The sequence below is a fragment of the Emydura macquarii genome, unplaced genomic scaffold, assembly GCF_026122565.2.
Source record: "Emydura macquarii macquarii isolate MOO-44397 ecotype Brisbane River unplaced genomic scaffold, CSIRO-AGI_Emac_v2 contig_3044, whole genome shotgun sequence".
NCBI classification, from domain to species: Eukaryota; Metazoa; Chordata; order Testudines; family Chelidae; genus Emydura; species Emydura macquarii.
In genome coordinates this window covers 614,211-640,734 of record NW_027133181.1, presented here as the reverse complement: position 1 = coordinate 640,734, position 26,524 = coordinate 614,211, and the positions used below count along the sequence as shown (strand labels likewise).

Below are 26,524 nucleotides of genomic sequence, written 5' to 3'. Positions count from 1 at the left end.
GAGGAATCTTCTTTAAAATTATAATAGCATTATAAATTGGCTTCAAAAAGATGCTGATGTGAAATGCAAGCTACAGTTTATCCCAGAGGCTCACAGCATCACCACCACTGCAACATTTGTTTATTATTTGTTGTAATTATTTCCGAACAGATATGTAAAAGCCTGAAGTGGTGTTTTGTTAGGTCTCTTGGGGGGCAGGGCACAGTGGACCCAGGCCCAGCCTCACCTTTTTCCAGTATAAACATGTTGATTAGCTGATGCTCATAAAAAATATTTGGCATTTATATTTTCTACTGACAAGCTCATTCATCTATATTATGTGATCAAGGCAAAACAAGAAAACGAATAGCGCCTTGGAGAGGTATGGGGAAGGGGGAATCTCAGTTTCAACCATTTACTATCTCACACATACAGCTAAGTTATTTGAACTGACAATCATTAGCAAAACATTTCTTATTCAGTTTACAAAAAGTTTATGTACCCACAGAAAAAACCCAGGCTGCACGTCTCTGGATCAATGACTAGCCTTACTACAGCCTCTGCTATGGAAAAGCCAAATCCAAGCCAAAGGCTCAGGGCCCATCTCCAAAATATTTGCAGAGGCCCTGTGAGGAAAATTGTTCCAATGAGGCCCCTGAATGACACACACTGTGGTGAACTTATTGGGCTTACTCCACCAAATCGTATTCCTGTACCTTCAGTTACTTCAGAGAACACGGCAGCAAACTACTTCCCATTGCTATCGTATGAGAGCATCTTCGGAAGGAATTCTCACAATATAAAAGAGGATGCAAAAAGCATAATTCAAGCAACGTATGTAAATAACATTCGCATGTATAGCTTAGTCCTGCATACTATAAGCTATATTTGTCCTTACGGCTCTCTTCACACATCCAGGCTACCACCAAACCTTGCCACTTTTCTTCACAACACATTCAATATATTCAAAAAAAGTTTTCTACCTTTCTGTACCAACGTTTAAGGTTGTTGCCCATTTCCCAGTCATCTCATCTCCAGCTTTGATTACTGCAACCTTCTCTTCTCTGACCTCCCCAATACCCACATTGCTGTCCTCCATCCCATGCAAACTTGTCTCTCTTGTCTACCGTGTCATGTATAAACTTGTTTTCACTATTAAGTCATGCACAAAACTCTGCCCCTGCCTACATCTGGCATCTTTCCTACTGTATCCTCCCTGGCCTTCTTCAGCCCACAAACAATGCCAATTTTAATCCGTTCATTTCCTTTCCCCATCTGTCTTTTTGATCCTCTTCACTGCTGACCTTTGTGCATAGGATGACACCTTGTGTCTCCACTCTGGGCATAGGATGATTCCATCTTGGGCTTGTAGTTGCAGTATAGACGTTTAGGCTCAGATTGCGGCCCGACCTCTGGGACCCTCCCAAATCATAGGGGCTTACAGTCCAAGCCAAACATCTACACTGCAATTAAACAGCCCCTTATCCTGAGTCTAAGCCAGCTGGCACGGGCCAGTTGCAGGTTTTTAATTGCACTGTGGACATACCCTTGGAGATGGTCCTAACCTGGAAGAACAGAGTCATGCTGATGAGGCGATACTGGAAAACTAGCACTACTCATCTGTTCTATGAGCAAACAAAGTTTCAGGTTCCAGAGCCATCCATCCACCTCTATGACAAGCACACAATTCTCTTTTCAAGAAGGAGGCAGAGGGGGGCCAGGGTGGTTATAATAAAGAAGATGGTTTGTTAAAAGTCTCTACTATAATTTTATCCTAAATATCAGCTTCCAAACATTGGAGCTCCTTCACCAATACACTCTTCACCCCTCCATGAATTTTTTCTGATTTTCTTTTGTATTTTCCAAGTCATATTTTGAATCATTTCCAGAAAAAGAGGAACAGGAGTCCCTTAAATATGAATTCCTCCATGTTACATGTAGTAACACTCAACCAAAACCCTCCACATTAATTTGCTTTCTTCTGATTAAAAAAAAACAAAAACCCTAAAGGGACTGCTTGAGTCTGATGGAGCTATATAATTAAATATTCTACTTTCTTTACTCCCACTTCTCTCTTTTTTCAGGAGTAGTTGGGAGGGGGTGGAAAGGAACAAGCCAGAGTAAGGGATTCTCTTAAGTGAATTCTTTGGCCTTCTCTGATGCTTTGGATGCCTCTATTCAGGCTCTGATGAGATGCCTGGCTGTCTTGCTGATGGCATTTCCTCTTCATTAAGTGGTGTATCTTTGCTGTGAATGCTTAGTTCAACATTGGGAGCATGACCTTTTTGTGGTCTGCTGCAGTCTCTTGGAACTGCAAGCATTAAAAAGACCAGCTCTTATTTAAAACTTTACTAGACTGTTAAACAGAAAAGACATGGCTTGGTTCTCTTGAATTACCCTGGTTGGTTTACTCTGACACACAGAAAGCATGGAGTTGGAAAATAAGTTCAGTGACAATTTTAGCTCTCTTATGGGCTTTACCTGTTTATCAACATTCTTCCTTTTTTGTGCTCTTCTGATTTAAGTCTCTAATGATCTAAAAATGAGCTCTTCTCTCCCAGTATTTAATTATGATGGATGTTTCTCCAGTTAATGTAGAGACATTTTCAGGGGAGTATGAAAACACTAAAACAAGAAGTCAGCCTACCTTATGTCTCATCATAAAGCACCTCGTAAACATAGGTTGTGCTAGCATACTTGAACATAGACTCAATCATAGAATATTAGGATCAGAAGGGATCTCAGAAGATCATCTAGTTCAATCCCCTGTCCAAAGCAGGACCAACACTTTTTTTTTAAATACACAAAGCCCTGCCAATGGCTCTCTCATGAGACAAGATCACAGAATACATGAAAGAAAGAAATAAAAAGAAGAATCAGAGCATCCCCACTATCTAGCCATGAAACTCAGGGCTCCATGTTAGCATTTTATTTTTTCATAACTGTGAATCACAGTTCTTAGCTCTTCGGAAGAGTTTCCGCAGAGAACACAAAAGAACTCCAGACATCTCACATGCCCCACCCTGTCTCCAAGTTAAGTAAAGATTTAAAAAGCAAGTAGTGGGTGGCTTTCATTTTCCCTTTCTGCATGAATTCTTAGTTGTAGAAGGATCACTAAGAATTAGAGGATGTTGACTTCTCAGTAAGAGTTAATCAATTTAATTTTCTCTAATCAATATTTTGTACCCCCACACAGATAGTCATTTATAACAATCATCATGACAGTATAGTAGTTCAGATTATGATGCTACATGCAGTAACTTTTTACACTGAGAATTAGTGAGTGAGTCATGGTAACATACAAAGACACATTTCTTTACTACTGTATTACAGCATCCTAAGTAAATCCCTTTTCTTGTCACCAGCCAGGGGCATAAATCCACATGCAAGCAGAATTTAGGGCTTTAAATTTTAAAACAGCAACTAAAATATTTCTTTTTAATAAAAATACACACCCTTGAAACATGAACACTTCCAAAAACTCTGGTGACCAGAATAAATTCAAGGATTGAAATAATAGAAGCTGCCCAAATCTGAAATACTATCCTACCAAACTAGCCTGTCCCACTGCAATTACCTACTCCAACTGGCTAATACTTTTAACAAAAATACAGAAATCAGAAGACATCCTCCCTCACCACCACTGCCTCTATGCATGCCCATTTATTCCCTACCCCACCCTGCTGCTATGGTGCAGCTACCAGAGTCTGGAGCCAAGCATTCTTCCTACAAGGCGCTGACTGCACTGAATATAGTAGTTCCTAAATGCTCCCTGTTATTTCAAAAAGGAAAGTTACACTTGGCCAGGACATACTGTAACTTCTTTTAAAATAATATAATATACTAAATTTCAACCCAGGGTTTTGAACAAGTCTCTTTACCTCCCTCTACTCACTTGTAAAAGAGGCACAATAATGTATGTCTACTTCACAAGGCTGCAGTCAGATGTGTGCAAAGTGCCTGAGAAGTTCTTACTTATTTCATATTTTGCTTGTGAAAATTATTTGTGGTTGTTGAGTCAAGTCTGGAGTGATTGTTTGCTGTTGCAAACAAATTTAGATCGCAAGCCATTGCAAGGTCTGTCTTTTATTATGAGTTTCTAAATTGCCTAGCACAATGAAACCCCTATGCTGCTTGGGGCCTCTAGGCACTGATGTATGACAAATGAATAGCAGACTTCCTCTTGTGTCACTGCAGGTAAATTGATTGCATCATTTAAAGCCAAAAGGGCAAAAATCAAATAGGGAAATCTGACTTATTTTAATACATTTAATCTTATTCATTACAGTGCTTTGATGTGAAATCTAGATTCAAGCCATGATCAAGTTGCCAGCAGGATTTTCCCAATGCAACATTAGTGGATTTAAAAACAAATGAGAGTAGAACCTCAGAGTTACGAATTGTTACAGTCAACCACAACCCCTCATTTGGAACTGGAAGTACGCAATCAGGCAGCAGCAGACAAAAAATTAAAACAGTAAATACAGTACAGTACTGTGTTAAACGTAAACTAGTAAAAAAATAAAGGGAAAGCAGCATTTGTCTTCTGCATAATACAGTTCTGAAACATTATTAAGTCAATGTAAACTTTTGAAAGAGCATGCACAACGTTTTGTTCAGAGTTATGAACATTTCAGAGTTACGAACAACCTCCATTCCCAAGGTGTTTGTAACTCTGAGATTCTACAGTAGACACTAAAACGTTTAAGATAATTTTAAACACTTGGAGCATATACACAAATACTTAAAGACAAATTTAAGGACTTCACTTCAAGAAGATGAAGCAAATAATGGTATTTTCTTTAATGTTTTCAGTTAATTTAATATTTGGGGTGTAAAAAGGTAGAATGACTCAGCAGAATTGAGCACAGTTGCAGTAACCAAGCTATTTTCCTGAAGGGTTAGTGTTTAACAAGTAATATACATTTACACAAAATTAAAGTTTTCCTACTTTGGGCTTCAAGCCAATCTTTAATCCTTGGATACAAAGCCCTACCTGATCCATAATATTCTCCTTATACTCTCCCCCAAGCAGCTATTCTTACAGACTCCAATTCTGCAGACACCTGTGACCTGTGCACATGCTAAACTTTACACAAGAGTAGTTCTTTAAGAAGTCAAGGGGACTATTCACATATTTCAATTTTTAAGCACATGCTTAAATGTATCCCAAGTCTTTTGAGCACTTTATTTTTACCATGCATTTTCCCAAACCCCTTCATGGATTCTTCACTGTGTTTACAAAAAAACCCTACACAACCAACAGTAATGAAGATGAACTGGGACCCAAGACAAACATTACAGAAGACGGAGGAAGCAAAGTGGTGGGGGGAGTGTTTTAAAATGATGATATATGAACTGCCCCTTCCACCACAATTGCCACCAAAAGCAGCAACTCTTCAGCACTATACAACACTTTAAAAGTGGAAGTGAAGAATACCATGTCAAATCTATTATTGAGTACTGACAATGGACTTCATAAGGCACAGAGAACATACTGTAGAAGATTAAAAAGGGTATTCTACTGTTCTAAACTCATGTGCAACTGTTACCTTCACTTTCAGAGTTTAGGGAACATTTCATGAAAAAAAAAAAAAGAAATTAGCTTCTTTTATCTTCTGTTTGGCCATATCTTCCTACATTTTACATTCTTCAAGGCAGGAAATGTGTATCATCTGTGTCTTGTAAAGTGCAATGTAAATTGACATGACTGTACAAATATTTTACAATCGCCATTAAGAAATGCTAAAAATAACATTCCATTGAATTATAAATCCAGATACACATAGCAAGATGACTTCTTATAGCCTTGCCAAGGAGGAAATGCATCATTCTGCACTGCAGCTTTGCCACCATACAGTTCAATGCTTGTAACATTGAGCCACAAAGTTTTTTAAATTTTTCGAATCTGCTTTAAGCAACTCCAGAGAATGGTATCAGAAGTGGCTTGGCATCATTCAACTGGTCCTAATTACCCTAAAATCTAGTTCTGACACTCAGCTGATAAAAAAAGTCTAGGGTGATGGAGAGAAATCTTGCAGACCAAATCATTATTCAGCAAAAAATGCATTCTGAGATGGGATTTGAAAAAGACGGCTCATTTGCTACACAGGAAGCTAGAAATAGCAGCAAGGATGAGGCAACCTGGAAGAAAGCAGGAGCAGGTGAGATAAAGATAACAGAAGTAAGGAATAATAAGAATAGGAAAAGAAAGGCCGGGCAGATTCTGCAAGGCATTGAAGGGGGTAGGTGTGAAGAGTTGAGAACAGACTGGTGTGGTGGTGAGAGGAGACACAGGGAGGCTAGAGAGAAGGGTGCTGTAATAGAGGTAGAGCTGATGAAGCATATAGACATAGGTTTTAGCATTACAAATGGACATGGAATGCTGGATTTTAGAGATGTCATGAAGAATAGGCAACAGGAACTGGCAAGAGGAATGAAATGACACATTCAGGTTGCAACTCTGGAAGACAGCAAGGATGGTGGAATTACTGATGACAATGGGAAAGGAAGTAGCATGATTTGATAAGGAACTGATCTTATTAGGAATCACAGCCTTTAGAGTTGTTGATCCTGATCCTCAGATTCCTGCACTGAGCTGTGCTCATCACAGGACATGAAGGAGAGGAGAAGGCTGACTGTACATCACACACCTGTGTGTTTCTGGATTCCCCAGGGCTAAAACAAAAGCAACCTTATAATGACCAAGAATCCAGTCCTTTACTGGTTATTTAAAAATCTCAAATTATTTAAAAACCCACACTACAGTATTTCACTCCTGAGCATCGCAAGCAAAAGGATAACATTGAGAACTCTCCCTCCCTGAAACTTTTTCATAGGTGTTAAAAAAAGTTGAATGCACAATACAATCAAACTCCCAAATGCAGAGTAAAACGCACTCTGCACTTTGCTTTTCCTTCAGATTTGTAAATAAACAAACAAACCAACCCTACTCTGAATTACAGCCCCATCTTGAGTGCTGCTACTTTCAAGATGCAGTGCAGGATACATTCTGGGACTCATCTTGTCTAGGCAGCAATTAGAGAACTTCAGGTCGGCAAAGAGATATCAGACTGTAGACTGTAGAATAACGCATGTGGATCAGCATATCATCACGTGTCTGTCATCCCTCTCTTCTTAACAAAAACCCCATGATAGACTAATTTTTCCCTGCTGCCCAAAGGCATGACACTAAGGGCCTTGACTAAGGGAGGATTAAAAGAAATCTATTATGGCACTCCAGAACTGGCAACTGACCCGGAGATCACATACAATGGGGACAGACACCTGTCAGGGATGGCCTAGATAATGCTTGTTCCTGTCTTAAGTGCAGGTGACTACACTAGAAGACCTCTCGAGGTCCCTTCCAGTCCTACAATTCTAAAACCAACTGAACAAATAAACACTGAGAAAGGGGACTCGGGTAGGTGTAATTTACTAGGAGTGTCCCAGTAATTCAGGCCATTTTGCTTGCTCCTTAAATGTGTCCCTCTCCCTCCCCCCACTCTCCCATATACCCCCCTCTCTCAAAATGGCAGCCAGGCATGGGGAGAAAAATTCTGTTTCAAATGAGCTGCTTTAGTTTAAGAGCATGAAATGGCAGTACTAGGCAACAGTCCAAAAATAGGAAAAACAGAAATGTTACTTGCTTCAAGCCAATAAAATGCAATATCATGGTAACAAACAAAGCACTTGCAGTGACTTTAAAAACTACAGTTTTTTGCATTACAGTGCAAGAACAAGGGAGCAACTGAGTGAAGTACCCTCATGGAAATAAATAGCCAGCAGGTACAGGGACCTTCCACTGTTCTTAACTTGAACAGCTTTATGGTCTGCTGGCACAGTTTCACAGAGTTTCTTCAGCAAGTAATATTTAACCTTTGCCTGGATATTTCTAGACAAAACCACCTTGTTTCTCTTGCCACAAGAGAACACCTCCCCACACCACTATTTAAAAAGGATTTCTTGAGTGATCTATTTGAGGAACCCAGCAGCATACAGTTCTGCCAACTGCCTACTCTCTCAAGCAGCTCCTTTCTCTGACCTTCCAAGACCCTCATAGTCAACACAATCCTCAAGGATCATGACTATCTGTAATAAAGACTATTTAAACTTATTACACTATCCCTACAGATATGCCAGACACAAACCCCCAGGGCTCCCATGTCTTCAAGACTTAAAAAGCAACGCACACCCCCCCATGTACTGACCATACTCTGGGTTATTAAAGCCTCATGAAGTAATGGTGATTGAGAGACTGCTCATATTTGTCTACACTTTTAGATGGGAAATTGTGGTAGATTATAGCAGTTGTCTTCTGTGGTCTGGTATCCCTCTGGTTTAGACTTAACAGTGGTTCTGTGTTTAGTGACTGAATAGGGTATCCTTGAGGAGCATCCCTTCTACACTTGCTGAATGACTCACCATAAGGGGGAAAAGACAAATAGATGTGTTTTTTAAACTTGTCCAGAGTGCCCACTCTGGAGTCTATGAGACTGAGGAATGGTGGGAGCATGGGGTTTACAAAGAAATCATGCAGTTCTTAAAAAAAAAAAAAAAAAAGAGAGACCTGGATGATCAGACCCAAATAATCAGAGCACTCAAAGGCCAGCACCCACTACTCAGTCTGAAGAACAATTCCTTCTGACCGGTGCCATACAACCTCCTCCATGGAACTAAAATCCTCCCAACAAAGGTATCCTTTGCATTCAATCATACAGAATAACAATAAAGAACTCCGGTGAATACACCTACTGCCCTGGGTGATGCAGCTACAAGACCACATCTTACACTTCATTATTCATATTCACAATTTTTTTTTTTTTTTTTTGAGATCTACTTTGCAAAAACCCAAATTTAATTTTCTGTCTTACAATATGGAGTCGACACTTTCCCAAAGCAATGATCCCATCCCTGCAAAATTGCTGATAAACCAATTAATATCTGTATGACACACACTGTCCAGATATGGTCTACTCAAAGCTTGCCGTTAAAACTTCCCTCAACTGCACAGCATCTGTAGTGGCATTATTAACTGGCCTGGTTTTAGGCAGCTCAAAATCACCAGATAACCTATCCACCTTACCCTGGACCTCACAGATGTTATATAATACACAACATGTAGCAAAAACAGTGAGAAAATATTCTTAATGAGATCCAGCCTAGTCATGAGTCATTTCCATCTGTCCTTCAGTCTTACAACAACACCCTCAACCACCATCCTTCATCAGCTCAGGTGATAGTTAAATCTTCCTTACTTCTGTTCAGGTGTCTTGGTATATGGCTTCATGAGCCAAGGAAAAAAGATAGTAAATGTCAATCCAGTAAAAATATCCCTCCTTTCAGCTTTTTGGAAAAGGCTTGTATTCCTAAACATGTGAACGCCATGGCCTTCCCTGACCCTGACCAGACAATATTAATGGCAACAAATCATCCACAATGATCCACCAACACTAGCATAACCATAGAAAAGTACCCCCTTTCTGTTCACATACTCAGAAGCAAGGTGGGGGGATGGGAGGGCAGAATCAGGATATGCATTCCATCAAATAGCTCCATCATAGTTAGGAAAGCCCATTACATTGAATCCCTCTATTATTTCCTGGACATTGTGCAGTGTGACAATCGTGTAGAGTAGGACACATTTAAATCACTTTTCACACTTGGATGACAACTGCCCCCACAATAGATTTTCCAACCCCAAATGGCTGCCCACTGACCAGTAGCAATTTGGGGTTGCAAGTTTCAAGAAAAATTGCCATCTATTTCCCCATAGTCAGAGCAGCTCTCATCTGTGTGTCCTGCACCGAAGGGCTGAGATGAGTTTGGCAGGTGACTCCAGGAAAGTTGGCATCTGCATCCAGAAGTTCTGGAGCCACTGCTAGTGGTCTCAGGTTTGCATTGCAATCCAATCCCACCCACTCTGTGCTCATCATCTGGTCCTCAAGACTGCTGCTCTGCCCTGTATAGTTGGTAAGCAGATACCTGCAAGTGATCCAGCTGTTCATTCTCACAGTCATTCTCAGTTCTGCAAGTACAAAAGAATGCCTTGCCCTATTCTTACAATGGTCAAGACAGCTCAGCGGATCGAGATCTCATCCACATTTCTGGGGGCAAGGCGGCAGCTGTGATCCAACGAGCCCCTTAGTGCCAATTGTCAAAGGCTATCCCACACCATAAGTCTCATCAGGCCTGAAATCACTCATTGCCACACTCACTGTTATCAAAATCTATACCTAAAAGCTATCATGTAAGGGATCATATGCAAACTGGTAACGTGGGTCATTAATACTCTTGTGCAGTATCTGTACAGGCAGTGCATAAAGAATTATAGATGTGTACTGGAAATACAGTCTTCAAATGCATTTGGCACACAGTGCCCAAGTACAGTCTATCCTAGACAAAGGAATGTTGTTTTACATGCTTGACTGTCTCCAGTGTAAATCAGTCAAGGTATGACCCAAGACAAAGAAAAGCACACTTACATGCAAGGTAAACAAACCCATCAGGGGAGCAAGTGGGGGAAAAAGAAAACTTCATCTCCTCGAAGGAGGACGTAGACTGCATCCGTGACACCTTCCTGACTCTTGAGAGGGTCAACTGACTGAGGCTATGTTTAATTTGAATTAGCGCTGCAGTGTAGTTTAATTCGACTTTCAGAAACCGATTTACAGAAAGCGCAGCAGACTATTCACACTATGGAGTTTTTGCTGGTTTTTTGCGTCCCCACTGGCCAGCCTTAATTTGAATTAGAAAGCAGTGCACTGTGGGTAGCTATCCCACACTGCAACTAACCACGGAGGCTATTGTGGTGAGTGTCATCATCCCAGGATGCAGCGCTGCTTTCCCCGCCCCCAAACAAACAGGAAAAGGATTTTCACACCGTTTTTTTACTCCCCCAATCACCATTGCTGCAGAAACATGGAGCCAGATGACCTGTGCTCTCTGATTTTGACCGTGACAAATACATTGCGGCTTATCATGGATTACTTTAGAACTAGAGCAAGAATACAAAGAAGAGTGATCTATGCCTCCGTGGATGCCGTGATACAAGAGATCCAGCAGAACAATGACCAATTGCTGCAGGCTGTAATGTTTCCTCCGCAGTCCATGGAGCGCAGGTTCTGGTGCAGGGAAACAAGCACAGACTGGTGGGACCGCATCGTTATGCAGCTGTGGGATGATGATCAGTGGCTTCAAAACTTTCGTATGTGAAAGAAAACTTTCCTGGAACTGTGCTCAGAGCTGGCTCTGTCCCTGAAGCGCATGAACACTCAATTGAGACAAGCTATGACGGTGGAGAAGAAAGTCACCATCGCTCTCTGGAAGCTGGCTACCCCCGACTGTTACCGCTCAGTTGCGAATCAATTTGGAGTCGGTAAATCTACAGTGGGAACTGCCATGTTTCAAATGTGCAGGGCCATCAATAGACTTCTGCTATGAAGGGTAGTGACTTTGGAAAATGTGCAGGACATAGTGGAGGGGTTTGCCACAATGGGCTTCCCAAACTGCAGGGGGAGGGGAGAGACCATTGATGGGATGCACATCCCTATCTTAGCTCCTGCACACCTGGCGACCGAGTACATAAACTGCAAGGGGTACTTTTCAATGGCCCTGCAGGGGCTTGTGGATCACAGGGGTCGTTTCACAGACATCAATTTGGGGTGGTCTGGGAAGGTGCATGACGCTCGTGTATTTCATAACTCGGGGCTGTTCTCTAAGATGCAGGCGGGCACTTTCTTCCCCGACCAAAAAAATTCACATCGGCGTGTGGAAATGCCCATGGTGATACTGGGGGATCCTGCTTACCCCTTGCTCCCTGGGCTAATGAAGCCATACACCGGTCACCTTGACAGCGACAAGGAGTGTTTTAATAAGAGGTTAAGCAGTTGTAGAATGACTGTAGAATGTGCCTTTGGGTGTTTAAAGGGTAGATGGAGGAGTCTCCTCACTAGGCTGGACATTGTTTGTCTTTAATAATCATCCCACCACCCAAGCCCATTTGATATCTGTGCCTGAGAATTCCCTCCTGACCTAGATATGATTTAATAAAGAAACATTGTGGAAAGATGCAAACCTTTATTTCTTTACATTCAAGTAATGGGGAAAGGAGGGGGGGGAGGTTCTTTCACTGTCTCCAGGGGTACAGTTGGTAGTTTGCTGGCCAGCACTCAGCATGGCTGCCGCAGCTTTCTGCTTGCCTCTGGGGTTGAGGTAAGCACGTAATGCCTCCTGGACAATCTCCTCCGAGACCTACTGGGGGCTGGGGAGGGAGAAGGCGGCATAGCCAGCTGTTGAGGAGCATTATTGAGGGGCTGCAGCAGGACTCTGTCCACGAGAAGCCATAGAACGTCTGACTGGTCCTGCATGAGTTGCAGCATCTCCAGCGTGGTAATCACAGCTTGGATTTTAAACCCATTCACTGCATGGTGGTGGGGGTGGGGGTGCGGGGGGGGGTGGCTGACTGCCTTGCTTTCAGAGAAGAATCCTACCGTGCAGTGAGGGACAAGGCAGCCCTCCCCTGAAAACTTTTAACACAAAATAAACATTGAGCCCTGGATAAGCACCCATGGCAGTCAACAAAACACATGAGATTCCCCCCCCCCCAAAACAATGTGCAAGGACAGAAATACTAATAAAGAAAACTCACCAGATTTGCCTTCCACGGGATAATTTGTGCTGTCCTGTGTGCTGGTGGACTGCTCAGGGGTCAGGTATAAGTCCTGACTTTGTGGGAGAACAGACACCCCGCTCTCCTGCGCCCTACTATCCACAGCTCCTTCCTCCTCCTCCTCGTCCACAGAGTTTTCATCATGGATCATGGACTGTGAAGCAGCAGAGGTATCAATGGTGTGGGGAGGCACCGTGGTGGGACCACCACCTAGAATTGCATGCACCTCATCATAGAGCCTGCATGTTTTGGAAAAGAACCCAGATCAGCTGTTAGCTTCACGGGCTTTCTGATAAGTCTGCCGAAGTTCCTTTATCTTCACTCTGCATTGCTGAGCATCCCTTTTGTGTCCTTTCTCCAGCATGTCCTGTGATATCTTTCCAGAAATGTCTGGATTCCTTTTGCTGGATCTGAGCTGAGCAAGAACTGACTTCTCTCCCCACAGCCCGATGAGGTCTAAGACCTCAGCTCGACTCCATGCTGGAGCACATTTGGGCTTTGCAATAGCCATGATGAGAACAGTGGGAAAGCTCTCTCCTCGCTGGCAGCAAACACAGGAAATGAGGGTTCAAATTTTCCCGGGGCTGCTTGCGGGGAGGGGACTTTGAAATGGGGCATTATGGGATAGCTTCCGGAGGCCAATTAATTCGAATTAAGATCAATTGCATCTATACTGACACTAATTCAAATTAACAAATTCGGATAAGGTGCTACGCCACTTGCGGAGGTGGTCTTATTAATTCGATTTTACAGGTACCTTAATTCGAATTAACAGTAGCGTCAGTGTAGTCACGAGTGTAATTAATTCAAATTAAGGATGCTTAAGTTGACCTAAGTCGCCAGTGTAGACAGGCCCCGAGAAAACAGAAGCAGAAAAAGCCATTTTGGCATCCTTCACCTGAGGAGACAAAGAAACCAAACTCTTCAGGCTCTGAGTTGATCCTGGTTGAAGACTGGCCAGCCATGCTGGAGGAATGACTGCTGTGAGAAAGCTAATTCAAACAAAAGACTCTAGTTTAAGTTATGCTTCTAAGACTAAAATCTATTTTAACTTTTGTTTGTTTCTAACCATTTCTATCCCTACTTCTTCTTCCTGATATCACTTAAGCCTATGTTCTATTGTTAATACACTTGTTTCATTTTTACAAATCCATCTCAGTGTTGTACAGAAAACTGAAGGGTAAAATCGTCAGCTCACCTAGCAGACAGGTTCGCATTCTGTCTCTTTGGAGACAGAAAACATGATAACTTCTGTAAGGGCCGAGGAGAGGGCTGGACACTACAGGGAAGACTGCTTTGGGGAGACCCGAGACTGGAGGGACTGTTGGAGTCACCTTGCAAGAGTAACCAGGCTGGTGGAAGCCTGGGTGAGTCCTTGAGCTAAGAGCACAGCACAGAAGCACCCAAGGCTCCAGATCAGGTAGTGACAACTGCTCTGGATGAGCCCCCACACCATCACAGTGGCAAAAAGGAGTAGATTATGAGATGAGACAAGGATTTGTGGAAATTTGACCCCAAAGGTCTCAGACAAGTGAAGGTATGCCACAAAACATGGCGGCAGTGCCACAATACACTGCAAAAATTTCCCATCAAGTAGCATCCAGATGGTGTCATGGGGCACACTGGGATGTTCACCCGAAGTATCTGGTATCCTTTAGCAATACAGCCTGATGCTGCAAAAACACATTGCACTTGCAAACGCAGCCAAAATGTGAACACTGCTGAAAGATCAACATCAAACTGCAGAACACTGGCAGAACATCTGCCAGTACTTCCTAGTGCAGATATGCCCCAAGACACAGATACCTATGGAGTGGAGCACAGCAGCATTTTTAACAGTGCGAAGCACTGCACAACAGTTTAGGAGTAGAAGATAAGGTCATCATGCATAATTGAAACTACACAGGAAGCTTACTTCATCAGAATGTAATTCATATTGGATTGTGACCAGGAAAATAGGGCTGATACCGCCGCTTTTGTAACAAAAAGTGCCATGCCATCCAAGCAGATCTGCTGCAAACACAAGACTAGGTGATCATATACCTTTAAGTACTGTAGTAGCACAACACTGATTCACTCTATTGCCATTGCAAAATAAATACAGGAGTATAGTTCTTCCCAGTACTCTTAGTATCTTCCTCCATTATAGCAGCAAGGGGCTTTTCCTCAAGCCCCAAAAGTCAAACAAGCTGCGATCTTTAAGAGTGACATATTTACATACGAGCAGACATCTATAAAGAAGCGTTCAGGGACAGTTTATGTAGCAGAACCCACACACAACCTTGCAGATACCATCTAAAAATACAGTAACATTTAAATGTATAGTCTGAAATGAACAGATATTCAGATCAAAACCTGACAATCCTGAAAATAAAAAAATGCACAAAGAAGAGATTAATTCTGAAGTTGCATCAAAATTTGGACACAATTTTGATTGTATTATTGAGAAGTCCGCTGGACATAAGAGACAGTACAGTATATTTCTAGGTGTTTGTAGCATGACACAGGTAATGTTACATGGCACACAAGCTGACCAGCTAAGAACTAAGGAAGTACTTTAATTACTGTGACATACATAGCCTTGTATACGCACTTACTAATGAAATGGAAAGTTACTAATAATGAATGTGAAATATCAGGCATGATGTCCTCCTGTATTTTTAGAAACCGAAGGTTAAACCATAATCCCAGTTTAATTCCAGAGTAATTTGGCCTGGATATGCAATAGTCTTGGATTTCACATATATATATATATATATAATGTGTAGCCTCTACATCACAATAAATTGGCACTCTTAGTATATCCCTTACTTGAAGACTACTTTCACTAAATCATACATAAAGAAAACATTGTCCATTCTCTAGACAATAAGATTCTGCTATAATATCACTGACAATCAAATCTCCAATTTTGTCCAGAATTATAAATCAATCAGTTTCATAATATAAATACTCATCTCAAAAAGTATTCTGAAACTCTTTGGAACGTTTTATTCCTAAGTAATACTCCAAAGGAATATATTAAAAGTTATAATATAATCAAAATACAACATTCAGTTCCTTTTTTTGTTGAATTATGATGCATTTTCTCACAAAGTTTCTTGATAAAAATGTGTGTAATAGTTTATAACTTTATATTTCAGTACAGTGAGGTCTTTAAAGCTTTTGAGAAAGTGATCAAGATCAATCAGTTCAACTAAACATCTCAGGCCAAATTCATCCTACAGGTGAATTCAGAACAATCAAAAAATATTACACCTAAGTTTGACCCCTGCAGCAATCTGTAGAAATGTGGCTTCTTGCTTGGAACTTCCACTGGTATCAGCACTGAAGCAGAGTATTTCTATGCACCATGTCCTGCCACACAGTTGCTGTTTTATACAGAAACAGTTCTGAACATAGATGGTGATCTGTTTGAGCAAGTTACATAATACAGGAATTGATTTAGTTAGGGAAAAAATCCAATTCTCAATTTCTAGATCTAAGCAAAAGTAAAATCTCACTTTCGTGTTCAAGTTGACACAGTAAAGAATTTAAATAAGTACAAAGAAGTCATTATATCATTACTTTTGTTTTATATGATATTCTGAACAAGGAAATTAAAGCCGAAATGGAAATGATTTGTGCAGAATTTGAGCCTGATTCTACAAGGAGCGTAACACCTCCCTTTGTGAGAACTGAGGATACTCCATACCTTCAGTGATTGGATTATAAACATTGAAAACAATTATAAAGCTCAGATGGCAAGAATACTAAAAGTGTTCTAAATACTAAAATTGATACATTAGGGTAAGATGCATAAAATGCTGAATTCTAAATTAAGTTATTAACCCTTTATTTGTCACACTTGACCATGTAGAGAACCCTGCCTTTTACAAAATTAGTGTTAAGGTATAAAACAGAGTGACCTAGACAAATTGGAGGACTGGGCCAAAAGAAATCTGATGAGGTTCAACAAGAACACGTGCAGAGTCCACTTAGCACGGAAGAATCCCATGGACAAATTGGACAAAATGGACAAATATGGACAAATTGGAGAGTCCAGCGGAGGTCAACAAAAATGATTAGGGGGCTGGAGCACAAGACTTATGAGGAGAGGCTGAGGGAAGTAGGCTTGTTTAGTCTGCAGAAGAGAAGAATGAGGAGGGATTTAATAGCAGCCTTTAACTACCTGAAAGGGGGTTCCAGGGAGGATGGAACTAGATGGCAGTGGTAGTAAATGACAGAACAAGGAGCAATGGTCTCAAGTTGCAGTGGGGGAGGTCTACGTTGGATATTAGGAAACACTTTTTCACTAGGAGAGTGCTGAAGCATTGGAATGGATTATCTAGGGAGGTGGTGGAATCTCCATCCTTAGAGGTTTTTAAGGCCTGGCTTGACAAAGCTCTGGCTGGTCTGAGCAGGGGGTTGGACTAGATGACCTCCTGAGGTCCCTTCCAACCCTAATCTTCTCTGATTCTATGAAAAAATACCAGTCACCAAAGTGGGGGCACTTTTCAGGATCTAAACTGGGTCATGAGAACTAAGTCACATACTTTGTGCAGCTTTTGAATGAGATGACTGATAATTTTATTGGCCAGTGTTACATCTTTTACTATTTATCTATCAATTTGCTACATTTAGCATTTATGATGCATTTACTCCAAAATGCAAGATGACACTTAACTAGCTTTCAGAAGCCACTGATGTAACAACTTGTGCGCTCTGATACATTGACTTCAATGTAAATACTCCCACTGATTTCAAAGGTCAGACTCTTTGCCTATTCCATCAATACAAGTAATAGTCAACAAATAAACACGGTTCATTTCCTGTAAGCTGATTTTTATGGGAAAACACATTTCTATCCCCAGAATGAATTCTCTCACAGAGGTTTGCACAGTATTTGTTAGTTAAACAAACATTAGCAACCTTGTCTATTTTTCTGGAGAAAAGTACAGGAACAAACATTTCTATTTTAAAAGGTGACAAGCCAGACAAGCCTTTTAAAGTAGAACATTCAGAGCCCAATTCTGATCTTGCACTGGTTTTACACTAGCAACTCCAGAATTTTGCCCATAAATTTTAATCCATCATTACTTTTAGATCATAAAATTGCCTTTGGCAGGAGTAAGCATTTGGCGCTTTTGGCCCACAAGCTTATTTAAATGATCATCTCTATGAATTCACAATGTAGTTTCAATAAACAGGTGCCAAGATTAATAGTTAAAGAAGAAGTGGAGTATTTACTCTCTATAACAGAAATAAATAGTGACTACCTACATAGCACTTTTGATCTTCAAAGCACTTTATAAACATTAAGGGCTAAATCACGCCCTCTCGCACATCAGAGAGCAGGGGAAAAAAGTGTTGGGAGTCTTTTTGGCCTATCTTACTCCACAGCCTCCACAGTATTCAAGAAAACGCTAGGAGAGACAAGGTAATTCACTGACCTATAGGTAACATCCAGAATGTGGCCCCATCTTATAGGCTACATAGAGTTGGCAGGCAAGTTTGCTGCATTAGATAGGGGCATAACATAGCTCTGCTTGGAGGATTAGCAAAACACATTCCATGGCACATTCTCTCTCTCTCTCAGCCTGTTCCAAGGAATCCTTTACCGGAATCCAGCTGGCCAGCACAGGAGAATTCATCAGGTGACATCTCTACTGCAATATCATACCAGCAAGTGTAGATGACTTAGTTCTTAGCTATTAATCCTCACATTGTGAGTTAATTATGAAGATATTCATTACACAGTAAGTCTTAACACACAACAATATGTATCATCTTTCCTTTATGAGGGTTACTGTGCTACCTCTTTCTTCAGAGCAAACCGCATCTTGGAGTTAGGAAGAATTTTTAGGTTGACTATGACAAACACTATGGGAGTGGCTAGCATTAAATAACTGGAAAAAACAGTTTGAAAAACCATTATGCAACAGACCAATGGGAACTTAAAGTAACTTAATGGGTGGGTCTTTAGAGTGAATACTTTGAGGGAATAATTTAGAATCAGAGTTGGAAGGGACCTCAGGAGGTCATCTAGTCCAACCCCCTGCTCAAAGCAGTTAAATAATCCCAGCGAGGGTTTTGTCAAGCCGCAGCTTTAAAACCTCTAAAGATGGAGATTCCACCACCTCCCTAGGTAACCCATTCTAGTGCTTCACCACCCTCCTAGTGAAAAACGTTTTCCTAATGTCCAACCTAGATCTCCCCCCCCTGCAACTTGAGACCATTGCTCCTTGTTCGGTCATCTGCCACCACTGAGAACAGCCTAGCTCCAATCTCCCAGGAACCCCCTTTCAGGTAGTTAAAGGCTGCTATCAAATCCCCCCTCATTCCTCTCTTCTGCAGGTTAAACAAGCCTAGTTCCCTCAGCCTCTCCTCATAAGTCTTGTGCTCCAGCCCCCTAATGCACAGAACCCACAGTTGGGACTAGATATTCAAAACGCTCAGCTCCTGTCTAGGTACTTAAGTTAAGCGGTCAGATTTCAAAAGCACCTAACAGATTCCACTGAGAACAACAGGAGCTGCAGGGTGCCTAAATGAGATATGCTGGGTACTGAACCCTTGAAAGTCTGGCTCAGTGTAAGTAGAAGATCTGATTCATTTTCAGGTCATGTTTGATTATACTAGGCTCAGTATAAGGGATCATATTTTTACCTTCCCCTTTACTTTAATCAGGACACTACAAAAGGTCATGATCATTTTAATTAATTATTTTCAAGTGTCTTTCTTGTTTTATTTATTTGTATATTTTTAATGTATTAGGTAATTTAATTTGGGATCATAACATTTTAAAACCATTATATTTTACCATTTTTCTAAGAATAATTACATAAAGGACTGTTATGTGGTATATAAGCTCTTAAGTCTTCAGAGGAAACCCTTCTGGGTTAGCACTATCCTGTTCTAAGTTTTCTTGGAACAATATATGTGGGATAGTCCCCAAAGGGAAGGACATGGTCTCACACTCAGACCAGGTTGATAAAGACCATTATGCTGACTGGTTTTAGGGAAAGCAACTGGAGTTCATGAACAAAAAATAGGCTGGAACACCTTTCTCCCCTCATTAGTGAGGGACAAAGATGGCTCAGAGAAGTTCCTAGAAAGCCTGAAGGAGATCGATTACTGGAAAAGTTAGGCCTTTCCAGGAAGACATGCTGTACTCCTGGTCTGAGGCAAAGCAGGATGGAAGTTATGGAATTATATCAACTCTGGCTATTTCCAAGTGAGAGAGAGAAAGACCAGGAAGGAAACAGGCTGTGCTACTGGATGTCTCCTGAAAGCAAGAGAGAAGTGAAACCATTTTTCACTTGCTCAGTAATCAATTCAATATAGACACCTCTGAGGAGGTTCTAGAACTCTTTCTAAACTGATTGTGGCTACTTTGTATTGCCTTGTTCAGCCAGATGAACTTAAATAGCTTGCAAAGAACTTTTAAAAAAAAAACAAAAAAACAAAACCTCTACAAGTGTAACTTATCTTTTGTTTGGCTTGCCACAGACACTTCAGAACAAACGAGACACTCAAGGGTTTGTCAGAAGAGATAGTCATTTCTTCACTAAAGTCATTTTATAATGCATACAAGATATGGCAATATCCACCAAGATACATGTATTCTCCTATTTTATAGCTATGTGCATTATAAGATCCCAGTCATCTAGTATACAGGATTTTTACTTGCTATTTCTTGTTTCCACTAAATATAGATTTAAAACATTCACTTAAGCACAGGACAAATGCAAAAAACAATCAAGTCTCTCTCAGGGAACAGGATATATAATTTGGACAAATGTTCCTTAGTACTAAAGCCATATCAGGGAAAAAGTCAGACAATTAAAGATGACACTGTTTTACAATATTATCTTTTGGTCACAGATCTAAATCAGATACAGGGTCTTCCCACCCTCTAAAATCAGAAATTCCTTCGAAAGCAGAAATAAGTGTGTTCATCCAATACAGCTTTAGACAGTTGCATTTGAAAAGAACAGTTACCAAAATAATCTCTCCTAATTTTCTTTCAATCAGCCTTAAACATTCTAGGCCAAACTCCCTTCTCTCTTAAAACTGCATTTCTCAGAGAAACTGATGTTTAAAAAAGGGAAAGTCAGGCTTCGTAAGAAAACTGCATCAATTGATTTAGACATACTTTTCTTTATAACATTTACAGCCGTATGCCTCTTAGAAAGGGGCTCAAGACATGTCTTATTTATTGCTTGTTGTTTCAGTATGACTTTCCAGGCATACCAAAAACAACCTTTTCTTAGGCCCCTCGTTGTTGGCAGTAGCAGAAATGCAGGGGGAGGAAAGAGGAGGACAAGCTCTAAAAGCAATCAGACCTGCAAGCCGCCTATGGAGATGGGCAGGAATAGGAGAGTAGCCTACTCTCCGGTGCCACAGTCTACCACAGAAAAGGTTGGTAAAGGAAGTACAGGAGTAGAGGCAATCATAGGAAGGAGAGTGCTGGGATTAGGAAGAAGGCAGTGGGGTGCAATCAGGGGATGGAGGAGGAAGAATGATGAACTAAAGGTGAGAATATGAAAAAAAGGGCAGAGCAGTAAAGAAGGAGAGGGGAGGAGGGAAAGAAAAATGGAGATGGAAAGAAAAATGGCAGCAGAAGAATAGGAGTGCGATCAGATGAAACTGAAGAGGCAGATGTTGAAGAACAAGAAGAGAGAAATGGAGAACTGGAAAGGATGAGAAACAGAAAAGAAGACAAAGACAGAAAGGCAGAGTAAGGTAAAGTGGATGACTGAAGCTGTCAAGGAGAGAACAAGGCTGTCTATACAGTAGCAAGCTTTTGAGCCATAATTTGCCACCAGTGGAGCTGAACTAGTGGTCAGTTACAACTATGACATTTACTAATATAGGTGAGCCTCAGGAGAAAAAAGAAAATTTAAAACTATAATTACTTTTATTGCTGTTAACTTCCCTGGCAGAAAGAACTGAAAGGAATGGGGATAGGGGAGTCCTAAGATCAGGAAAAAACAAACAAACAAACATTCTGTGCAACTGCAGCTCAGACCTGGGAGAAGGCTTAAGTCAATTAAGACCCAGGCCTTCAGAGTCAAACATGGAATGATGTGGGTTACTACTAGCACTCTTTCTACACAAAAAATTAAGCACTGCGACACAGGATTCAGTAGCATTAGACACCATTAGAACTCAGGAGCACTTGCCTCACAGACCCATACTTCAGCCATGAGTCCACACTTTGTCCTCTTCCTGTTAGATTTCAAAGATATTCTCATAACTACTCCATGAGGTGACAAGATATGCATAATGAATAAATTAGACTTTTCCTATAAGAACACCTACATTTCCCAATATTTCTATTTGTTCCCAGACACAGAAGCCTGGAGCAGAGTATATACATTATTTTTAAAAAGGCAAAAAGCATGAAAGTCATTAGGATTACTATTATGGCATGCTGTACATTTCCCTATAAAACTGAAATATTAGAAAAAGCAAATTCTTCCAGTAATTGAGTATTTGTATGGGACTTTTTTTTTTAAACTTAAGTAACTGAAGTTAGGCAGCTAGGTCCATATTAAGACATTTAAATGTCCTGATTTTCAGTACTGGGTGTCCAAAGCTTTCAGTGACTGACATGTCTGAAAAATAAGGCCACTTACGTATACATAAATTTAATGCCTTACTTTAGGCACACAAGTTTGAAAATTCTAAGTGCCAAGGTTTATGGTATAAGTGTCTTTAAGCATAATTTAATATTTTACATCATCCCACACAAATTTGTATTATATTTTCCTTTTTTCAGATTAGCATCCTAGAAATCTAAAGTAAGAAAAAGTGAACATACAGGGCACACCACACAGCAAAATAGCTATAAACTGTACCCAATCCACTCCCAATATGCCCAGGTTCATTGTCAAGATCCTGCAGTGTTTATCCAGGATTTTAAGAGAAGGTTTTGGCAAATGTCTTCCAGAAACCGAAATTAGAAAATATTAAAGGGTTTCCAGGTATATTGCCCGGTAGATTAGCAGGATAAACTCAGCTATGGATACCTAAAGCATAAGTCTCTGAGATCTACAAATTCTCATTAGAAGATATTTAGGACACCAGTGTAAGGATCATCATCCTCCACTCTGCCCTATTCTCCTTTTTCTCTTTGTAGGTCTTTTCTCCGGTGTCTGTCTCCCCATTTGCTTTTTGTCTTCCTCCTCCTCTTCTATACTACTTGCGTTTCAGGATCAGGCCAGCAGCAGATTTAAAATAGGGCCATGATCCTAGTCAATTTCATACCACAATTAATCCCTGTGTGCAAAGAGCCTGTTTGAGTAGGATATTATTTTGTCTGTAGCTGGTGTCAATTGTCTCATAGCAGTCCTGTCTGCTCAAGGTGCATAATGTGTATGTGGCATACTACCAGATTTGTGCTAACAAGGATGCATGTAGGGCTGTTACACATGGCAGAAGGCTAAGTTTACACTATAGATTAATTCTGCCATTTAAAGGAAATAATTCACTAGCAGCTCCCACAGTTGTGAGACAGATTAGTATATGTCACTGAATTGGCAAGTACTATACATAGACTATCGACTACTTGGAAGTCTTATGGTTTTTGTTTTCTAAATAAATTAGTAATAATGATCCACCCATACATTCCATGCTGGACAACAGACCCCATGAAGTGGAAGGTGTCTATTGGTAGATTTAAGGCATACTGAATATCAGACCATTCTATGTACTGTGATCTCCTTTCAAAACAGAGGAAGTGAATCGGCATTCGCATCCCATGACCCCATTCCTGCCCCCGAGGGGGCGCCATGGGAGAGCGTGCCATACTATACCTTAGAGCAGCACCCTGTAACCCACATATTCATCATTCATATACAATTATGATGTATTTCATACAAAGCATGCCATGTAAGATATATAAAAGGCCATAATCTGCTGAAATCCATTGTTCTGTCAAAATGTGTTTTGTTAGTGTGTATAAAGTTATGAGATTTTGCTGTATAGTTAGATAAATATGCTGTAAATATTAAAGTCTCTTCTACAACGTTGGTGGTCCCCTCCCGGGAAGGTGTTAAACAACTACTATGCAGCAGGGGAGTTGTAATTGTAATCAGAGGATTTACAATTCAATGATTGTTTTACAAGCACTGCACAATGGGGATTGCTCAACTCCAGGACTCAGTTGCGCAAGACCATACCAGGATGACTGTGCAACCCTGTGATTCAAAGCCCACCAGGACATGTCTGGGCTAGTGTCTTCCAGGCACATGGACTAAAGATATAAAATAGGGGACAATGCCATCATGCTTTCGCCTTTCTTCTCCCCCCACATATGCTGAAAAGGCAAAGAACTGAGGAGACTTGTCCTAGGTTTAAGAGAGAATCCTGTGTATTAAGGCTGTAACATCCAGTGGGGTGAGAAAATTGCTAGATCTAAATACTGCCTAATGTAATAAGGTTAAGATTTAGATTGTGCATTTATTTTTTATTTTCTTTGGTAACTATCTCTGATCTGTTATGCCTACCATTTGTAATTACTTTTAAATTATCTTTCTGTAGTTAATAAACGTGTTTTATTTTTATCAAAACAGTGTGTTTTAATTGAAGTGCTTGGGAAATCTCAGCTCACTTACAAAGGCTTGTGTGAGTGTCCTCTCCAAGTTGAGAGAGGGGACTGGGTAATAAATTTAATACCGGTCAGGTTTCTGACCAGGCCAGGATGGTACAGTTCTGGGGTGCAAGACTGGGAGTTGGGGGGGGAATAGGTTGATTCCCCTCTGTCTGATTTGAGAGTGGCTTAGGGAGCATTCATACAATTTAGCTGTGTGTAGGGCTCCACATGCTGTTGTGCTGAATGATAGCAGCACCTGGAGGGGTTTGCTGCTTGTCATTGGCAAAGCATTGTGAGAGACAGCTCAGGCTGGAGAGTTTAGGGGGCACAGCAGTACCCCGCTTCCAGGTTGTACCACAGAGACTCCATCACAGAGAGGCATTATATCTTCCACTAGAATGTTTGGGATATAATTCAAGTTCTGTAATATTCCAATTATTTAACACTTGTTATTGTTATCCTTTGATTATACATGAAAATGAAAACTTTTACCAAACAAACGCCATGCTCTCCTTTCTTTTTTTTTGTTTAAGGTGTGAGCTTGCTTGCTTTAAAAAGCCATAATACCCTCTACATTCTCCCTTAATAATAAAACAGACTAATCAGTAGTACCTGATGTTACAAGCTTTACATTTAACACTGAATGAAGTCCGCAAGAGTCATTCTATTCATTTTAGAAATGGGAAAAAAAGACAAGCCAAGAACTTGTATACATAAGAAAATCTTATTGTGCTTGAGTAGGATTGGGAGCACTCAAGTTAGACAAAACGCTGACTCCCGTTTGCAGTTGGTGTAGCCCAGGACGGAGCACCCTGTCAGCTAACCATGGTTCAACTCCCACATTCCTGAATTAAACTAACCTACACAGACTGCAAAAAGTCACAGTCATTACAGTGTCATGCAACTCAAATGTTCCCAATCCTGTTGAAACACAGTAAGGTTTTCTAATGTAAAGAAGCCCAGGGAGGCTAAGTGATTTACCCGAGGTCACACATCAGGTCTGTGACCAAACTGGGAGTGAACTGAGATCTTTATATTCACTACCACCACCACCCAGATGACATGAAGGTAACAGGAATATATGCATGAGATTTGGGGTGAAATCTTGCCCCCACTGAAATGGGAGTTTGCCGATGTTTTCGATGGAGCCAGGATTTTTAGCTCTGGAGGTTTGAGGAGGGGCGCGTGGGGGAGGGTATCACGGGGTGTGAGCACAGTGGATACTTGCCATGAACGGGTACACAGATGGGAGGATGGGGGGGACGAACGGACGGGAACGGGACAGGAGGTACTCCTTGTGACTAGTCAGCCCGGCAGGAATGAGGTAGGCGGGGAGGCGAAGAGGCTGATACTCACTGTTAGGGTCGCTCTTCTCCCGGACTCCGTCCACTCTGCCGTCCGGGTTGATCCTCAGGAAGAAGCCCCCGTTCTTGCAGTACAGCCGCTTGGGGTCCTTGAAGTGCCCTGGGGGGAAGGTGCCGCTGCCCCCGTCGTCGGGCAGCGCGGGGAGGGTGGTGATGCTGCCCGCAGCCATCCGCCCCGCTGCGGGGCCCCGGGCCCCAGAGTCCCCCTGGTGCCCGGCCCCCCTGCCGCGGCCGCCCACCAGCCCCTGCCGGCTTCTCGCCCTGCCGCGGCCGCCCAGCCTCACCTCCTGCCGGCTTCGCCCTCTGCCGCGGCCGCCCAGCCTAGCCCCTGCCGGCTTCCCCCCGCTGGCGGGGGCGGGGGCCCGGCCCCTCCTCTCGGCCGTGTCTGCCCCCTGCGGGGCAGCGCAGTGCCCGACTCCCCGACCCCGCACCACCTCCGCGCGGGGAGCAAGTCCCAGCCGCTTGGCTCCTGCTGACAGCTGCCGAGTTGAGCTGACGGAGCTGCGCAATGCCTGGGCTCCAGGAGCCCGTCACCCTGCCCGGCCCCGCGCCGCCAGCGCACAGCTCAGCCTCCCCGCGCCGCTGCTGGGCTTGCAGGGAGCGAGCGCCGCCCCGCGCCCCCGGCCGCCTCCGCGATTCTCTGCCCGCTGCCGGCGCGGAGGGGTGCAGCCCGGGGGAAGCGCAGCTCTTCTTGACTTGTTTGTTCGCATCGGCCTCCCGGCTGCTGCTCCTCCCCCTGCCCTCAGCTGGTGCCTTTCTGGGCCAGTCCCCTGCTGTCCGGTGAGACTGGGAGGTTGCTGCTGCTCCTGCTGGAGAAACTGGCAGAGCTGGAGAAGCGGTTCCCTCCCCATCCACTGTGCTGTAACCCTGCCCTGCCCGGCACTGCCTCCCCTGGCCGCCCAGCTAGCCTGTCCTCCGCCCTGCTAGCGCACA

General features: G+C 42.1%; 1 protein-coding gene across 1 annotated transcript in view; it reads right to left on the bottom strand.

The window, feature by feature from the left end:
- The window catches only part of FGF2 (fibroblast growth factor 2), a 59,327-nt gene extending 33,218 nt beyond the window's left edge, over nt 1-26,109 (bottom strand). Inside the window, exon 1 of the mRNA XM_067530213.1 lies at nt 25,584-26,109. Coding sequence (XP_067386314.1) covers nt 25,584-25,761 — 178 coding nt within the window. The 5' untranslated portion in view covers nt 25,762-26,109. The remainder of the gene's footprint in view (nt 1-25,583) is intronic.
- Nucleotides 26,110-26,524: the final 415 nt, after the last annotated feature.